General features: G+C 38.9%; 1 protein-coding gene across 1 annotated transcript; it reads right to left on the bottom strand.

Moving 5' to 3' along the window:
* Positions 1-394: 394 nt before the first annotated feature.
* Positions 395-2,263, bottom strand: LOC122067361 (pectinesterase-like). The gene is made up of 2 exons (XM_042631191.1): positions 1,278-2,263; positions 395-1,188 (listed from the first exon to the last, which is right to left on the bottom strand). Exons 1-2 carry the CDS (start codon positions 2,185-2,187, stop codon positions 497-499), a joined length of 1,602 nt encoding a protein of 533 aa, XP_042487125.1. The 5' UTR covers positions 2,188-2,263; the 3' UTR covers positions 395-496.
* Between the last annotated feature and the right edge of the window lie 4,535 nt (positions 2,264-6,798).

The raw sequence follows: 6,798 nt of genomic DNA, 5'->3' as shown, positions 1-6,798 counted from the left end.
GATCAATTTAGCTTTTCACAGTTTCCTTCTTTTGGCTAAGGACCATTTACAGCCCATTAGATCTCCTTGAGTTCTCTCACTTTAGTGGTAAAGTGGAAAAGAATGAAAAATGACTGTTAAGACTAAAAACCTAATATTTATAATACTGTCTGACACTCAAAACCCTAAATCACAATAGATTGGGACAACATATCCTTAAACCTGATAGTGGACCGAATCGATTTATACAACTTCACTCTCACTCATTTAATCAACCTAAATAACTAATTAAGCCCATGAATGCAACAAAATGGTTCAGAAACCCAAACACTAAGCACTGATCATTGAATAATGGAGAAAATTTTCATCCAAGTCGCTTGGATTTTCTTGCAGAATCACCCTCCTAGAAGTCAAGAAGAAGAAAGGCCAAAGCCCATTCATTAAACTGAAATTATTACTTAACACGATACAGAGAAAGAAAGAGGACTCTTTATTTTCTCTACTTAATTCTATCACATCAGAGACCCTCAGTATAAGTCACTCCAGTTGATTTCAACCATACCCCACCTTGTATCAACTGTGCCACAGTGAATTTGCTTGCTTCTGCCGCACTGGTGATGACATGATAACCAGCCCATCTCACTCTCTTGCTGGTACCTGCACCCCCACCGCTATTTGAGTACTCCCCATAGTATAGTGTCTTCAATGCAAAGTCCCCACTCCAAGCCAACCATCCTTGTGGATCAACGAAGTCCCCAATGTTTGATTGCATCACCACCGTCCTTGAGTACTCTTTCCATGGACGTCCAAGATAACTCCGTACTGAGCTCTTCACCGCTGAAAGATCAGAGCTTGGTATGATCTGGCAATTCTGGATCGAAGTCCCAGTATTCTGGTTCGGGTCGGTTCGACCTTGGGCTGTTATCGTGTTTTGTTGGCCACTCATGGGTTTCCTAGGAACCACTTGACAGTTCTGGAACACAACAGCTGCATTTCCAAAGATGAAATCGACGGTGCCGGTGATGTAACAGTCTCTGTAGAACTGACGAAGGCTGTGGGTGTAGAGTGTATCTTGGTATGCGTCTATCCTGCACCGGTTTATTACGGATTGATCCGAACCGACCCGGAGTGCGACGGCTTGATGCTTCTGCGGTCCGGCCGTGTTCTGGAACCAGATGTCTTGGGCTATGAATCCATCAGCAACAGCAGCTGCCATTCCAAAGATTGATTAAGCTATTAAATGGGCTTGGGCCATGGGTTTCAAAAAAAGTTTAAATGGGCTTTTTTAATTTAATTACCAACTGTAGCCGAGTTGAAGGTTGTGGATCCATCAACCACGTTGAGGCTGCCTGTAATGATGGTAGAACCCATGCCATCACCAACGATCATCAGGTTCTTCTTCGTCTTCCCAATCTGAACGTTCTCCTTGTAAGTTCCTTTCTTTATATAGATCACGTACCTGCTCTTCCCATTGTCCGGCGCCGACGCCACCGCTTGCTGCACCGTCTGGTATTTCCCGCTACCATCCTTGGCTACCACAACGTTGGCATTGACCTTGACATCCTTTGGAAGAGACTCCAGAAGCTTACGGTCCCTACTGGTGACCCACGATGGGAGTCTCCCGTTCAATGGCCGGAATACCTCTTCATCCGACGGTGAGATCGCAGTGAACATTGCTAAGGAGGTTTTAGCCTGGGCTTTCAAGTCAAGGATCTGGGCCTTTATGGATGATTGAGTCGGCCCACTATTGAGCCCATCTAAACAAGTCTCATGGTTGGTTAGTACGCTACTTAGCCATGTATGGGCGTCGGCGAGTGAGGCAGTGGAACCAATGCCGATGGCGACGGCAGAGTCCTTCACACGGTCGATGGAGAGTTTCATCAGATCCACACAGTCAGCAAGAGGACCCTCCTCACGGGCATCATTGCTCCGGCGGCGGATATGGTCGGCGACATCGATGGCTTCGGCGATGCGTGGGACAGAGTTGTTCAAGAAGATCTGGAGGCACGAGGCTGGGCCATGGAACCTACTACATAATTGATATGGCAAAGAGAGATGGGGGGTAGTGTTGTTGATCAAATGGTAAGCTACGAAAGCTGATGGGCAGATAATAGCAGTCGCAGAGAGGAACAAGAAGATGGCTTTGCAGGAGAAAGTGGGGCTCTTCTTAGTAGTGTCTAGAAGAGGTTGGCGGTGGGTGGTTGCCATGATTCAAGATTGAAGCTGGCTAGGCTAACACTACTACTACTACTACTACTACTACTACACTTGCTGTGAATCACTTCTTCCTTCACTTCTTTAAATAGAGATTGGAGAAGACTGATTAAACCATATTAAATTGAACAGATACTTTCGGTCATGAGAGTGGTGGAGTCAAAAATAGGAGGAGGCTATTTTAATATTTCAATTAGATAGGACATTAATGATGAACCCAACCACCAATCTTCATAGCAAGAGACTCGCACACTATCTGGACCAAGATATGAACTTATCCTTTCCACTGAGCGGCAATGACCCCCCCCCCCCCCCCCCCACGTTTTTTTTTTTCTTTCCTGTCGTTGAATTATAAAATCGAAATCATAATTGAAAGAATGAGAGGTGGCATAACCAAGATGAGATTCTTTTAGAGACATCAAAAGATAAAAGATGAGATAAGAAGTGTGGACGAGAGGAGTCCCAAATAACATAAGGATGATGATTGCAACCATAGGAGGAGGAAGATTAAAACAGTCAATGTGAGATATGTGCCAAGGACGATAAAAAAGAGTTTCCTCTAGTCTAGAGGTGGCAATTAACCAAGGCTTGACAAAAGGTAAGTGTTTCCGCCATATAGGAGCAAGAGGCCAACAAATCCTATAGAAAACTGAGATAAATCTGCCCCCAAAATCTTTAAAAGTCCATCAATTTCTTCCAATTTCGCAACATATGCTTTCTAGTTTTATTATTCATCTATCTCAGCATTCTCATCTTTTCTATCAAAGGAAAAAAAAAATAAAACAAATCTCATCTCTATCACACCAAGTTAATCTATATGATACTTTGCCCAAAATTCCGCGGCATTCATCACAGCATGGCTCTTAAAAATGGAACAGAATGTCAATATCAATCGGACCAGAATGGCATCAATCTTGACCCAATCCTAACCTTTCTAATCTCGATCTACATGAATGATCCAAGGGCAAATTGTAATAAAAGCTTTTTCTTCTTTTTTCTTTAAGTGGTAGATCTGTTGGATCCAAATCACTCAAAGATGGTATCAAAATGATATCTGTCTCGAGCAATCCCATGACTGTTTCAGAGTTTTAGTACATTGCATCAGTCTCAAAATTTCATTATCCTTTTAGGAGAAAAGAACTCTGCCCTCTTGGTACAGGTGCACGCCTAGAAATAGCAAGATGAAAAAACCATATTATCCCTATACCAAAGATGTTCAAGCATGCCCTTCTATCGACTATGTGTGATGACATGTACCAGCACCAGCAGCGTTCTTGAAGATGTCAAATATGCTTGTAAAGGGGTTTAATCCTCAATTAAGAGGAGCAGCTCATGGTAGTTTTCCAATCGGTGCTGCTCAATGTGGCATCTTTAAGATGCTTGCATATATGACATATGGTTATGTCATTGTTTTTTTCATAAAAAAAAAACTAAAAAAGTTTGATACATGGAAGGCTGTAATTGAAACCAGGGCACCAATTGAAAGTGGAAACAATAGCATTGAACCTTATATTTCGTATCTATCGTCCCCTTGAATTCTAACCCAGACATAGTCCACAACCCATCAAACTCCCCTTGCACCCAAGAAAAAAAAAAAAAAAAAAAATCAGTATCCTTGAAAAGGGGGGAAAAAAGTTTCTTCAAGGGACAATGCTCAATAATTTCATAAACCATGACTAATATGGAAGTACATGTTGGAATAATGGTATAATATTTGCCTATGTTTTGAAAGACGCCATCTTTAGGTTTCACATTCACATGCTCACATTGATTAGCACCGGGACAAATTAATTAAAAAATTAGGAAATATCTCAACACAAATGGGGCTTTTGTAATACATACTTGGCTTCTAGATTTTGGTTTTAACAAGTCAAAAAAAGCTACGATTGGTTGCCGAAGAAGACTTGAAAGACTTTTTCTTTATTTTTTGGAGAAAGATTATATCTATTTACATTCCTCACACCAAGGTACAACATCTTGTTTTCAGGGTCTCTGGAAAAATGCTTCCCACCTCCTTAAAAATTAAGGGCGTAGGGAATGCAGATCATGGATTTAGCAGATCATGGATTTAGTTCTCGGTATTAGTATTGGTATAGGTCTCTGTCGATACCGATTTGGTCTGGAGAGGATCGTTTGGTATCGATCACTTTTGCACTTTGTTTTTCAGAAAAAAAGTACTTTTTTTTTAATACCCCTGAAATGATATGAATAACTTCTCCAAATCGGTTAAGGATCAGGGATTGGTCTCAGCCGGTGTCGATATGATACTACTGATACAACCGATGCAATACGGATAATTGAAACCATGATGTAGACGATAACATTCTCCTTCTTTCTTTTTTATTTTTTGGCAAAAAAATACTCCTCTTTACCATGGAGCATTCTTTTTTTCTTTTTTTAGGAGAAAAGAAGACTAGAAGGCGGTGGCTTCTACACCAAAACACAAGGAGGTGTGAAATACTGCATGTCATGAAAATAGAAATCTTGCCATTGTTGATGCTTCCACGTGTGCTCCTATTGGTATTGATCCGATTTTTATGTGTACACAACGGCCAACGAGAGCCCATCAGGGACTGATCATTTCATCCTCCATATATTTGGGTATAGGGGTCGCACTTTCCCCCAGAAAGTTAAAACCATGTGAAACATCGAAAAAGTCCAAAGGAGTGCTTCAAAGATGATCATGAAGATTGATGCTTTTAGATAATCTTCTTTCATCACAAAAGTTTTTAATGCAGTATTTAATGCAACAGTAAAAAAACGTTTCCAAAAAAGTTGAAAGTTACTATGTGAAATGTTAAGATTTACCCTTATTTAAAGGAAAATATATTATCTTAAAAAATTAAAAATTACAATTTTTTAATTAACCATTTTTTGGGGTAGAATTAACCATTTTGTTTATAATAAGATTTTTTTTATACAATATTTATCTTCTTAAAAAAAAATATCGATACATAGAGAGGTTAGAGCGAATGTGGGCACCAATTGAAAGTGGGAACAAGAGAGTTGAACCATCTTTTTGAATGGTTTGAGGTATTGTCTTGGATCAAATATGTCAGTTGATTCGGATTAGTATCGACAACAACTAATCCTTATACGTAGATGATTCGGTTTCGTTGGAACAATATGGATCAAAGATAAAATTGCCCAAAAAAAAGAAAAATGAAGGACAAAATCGTTCAATCCAGGCCGATCAATATCGATATTTTATTGGTCTCGAGGGTGACCAATCCACGGTCTGCTATGCAACTAAACCATGTGAATGTCAGTAACGTGTTGGTTTCTCATGCTTCCCTTTCATGTTGGTAACTTTGGCGTGCTAGAAATGATCTAGCATTTAAAAGAAAGAGTTGGTCCCCACATGAAGTGAGTTCTGTTATCGGAAAAGCCCTCCTTCAGTACCAGTCAGTTACTTAGTTTGCGTTTGGTAATGTTCTAAAAAAACATTTCTAGAGTTTTTTCATGCTATGGGAACGAAAAGATAGAATAAAACGTTGGTTGCATTTATGGTGTGTTTCATTTATTTTGGAACAAAAGGTGAAAAAAAGAAAAAAAAGAGAATTGACGAAATTACAAAAGGTAGTTCCGTCGTTCCCAAAAAAAAAAAAAGGGCATGTTGACACAGACTGAAATTTTCATTTTTAACATGAAACATTGTTTCTGGAACAAAAACGTTACCAAACGCAGCCAAACTCAACCAAAAACAGTTCCTATATCCAGACTGAGTGATACTGTAACAAGAATGGGTATATTTTGAGATTAAAGAGGTTGGCAGCAGAATGCCATTTTAGAATCTCTATCTTGGTTCAGAATTAATCCAAGATGAAGCCCTTGCAATTCCACATTTTACATTGAATATGATTGTAAAATAGTCATCGGCTATATTATTGGTCCGAAAATCACTCATCTACTTGATATATCAACAACTATTTCAAATTTGAATTACTTAGGGCCCGTTCGATTTTGTTTCCAGAAACAACTTTTCCATTTTCTTTGCTCAGAAACGGAAAAATATCCAAAAAACTGTTTGATTTTTCTGTTTTGTTTCATTTTTTTTTGGAAACATAAATAAAAATTTATGCCTATTTTTATGTCTAGAAATAGGAATGGAGAAACAAGTTAGACTTGTTATTCTGTTTCTAGAAACAAGTGAGCGATAAAAATTGTGAAAAACCCGATACTTCACTCGACCTACCCAAACCCCCAACCCATTGTTGAAATTTTTCGTTGCCCAAATGCAGCAATTCCAACTTGATTGTGCAAAGCTCACAGTTTTGGATATTGCCTTCATCCTTCTGAAGCTCATCTCCATGAAACATACGTACAACTCCAACGTCGACATGCCTTCACTCGTGAATTGTATTCCTATAGCGTCATGTCTTCACTCATATCTTGAACTCAACTATACTGTTGAAAACGTTTTGAAATACAAAAAAATCAAACAGCTTTTTACGTTTTTAAAAATCATTTCTTATTTTACTGTTTCTGTTATTTCCAGGCCTCGAAACAAAACAAACAAAATTAAAGCGGACCTTTAGTTTCCTCTTTTAGATCAATTTCATTTTAATGTATTCCCTTTTTTTTTTTTCTGGTAGAATTTTAATG

Source organism: Macadamia integrifolia, unplaced genomic scaffold, assembly GCF_013358625.1.
Source record: "Macadamia integrifolia cultivar HAES 741 unplaced genomic scaffold, SCU_Mint_v3 scaffold2872, whole genome shotgun sequence".
NCBI lineage: Eukaryota > Viridiplantae > Streptophyta > Magnoliopsida > Proteales > Proteaceae > Macadamia > Macadamia integrifolia.
Note: the sequence above shows the minus strand (reverse complement) of the source record. Positions and strands in the feature narration are given on the sequence as shown.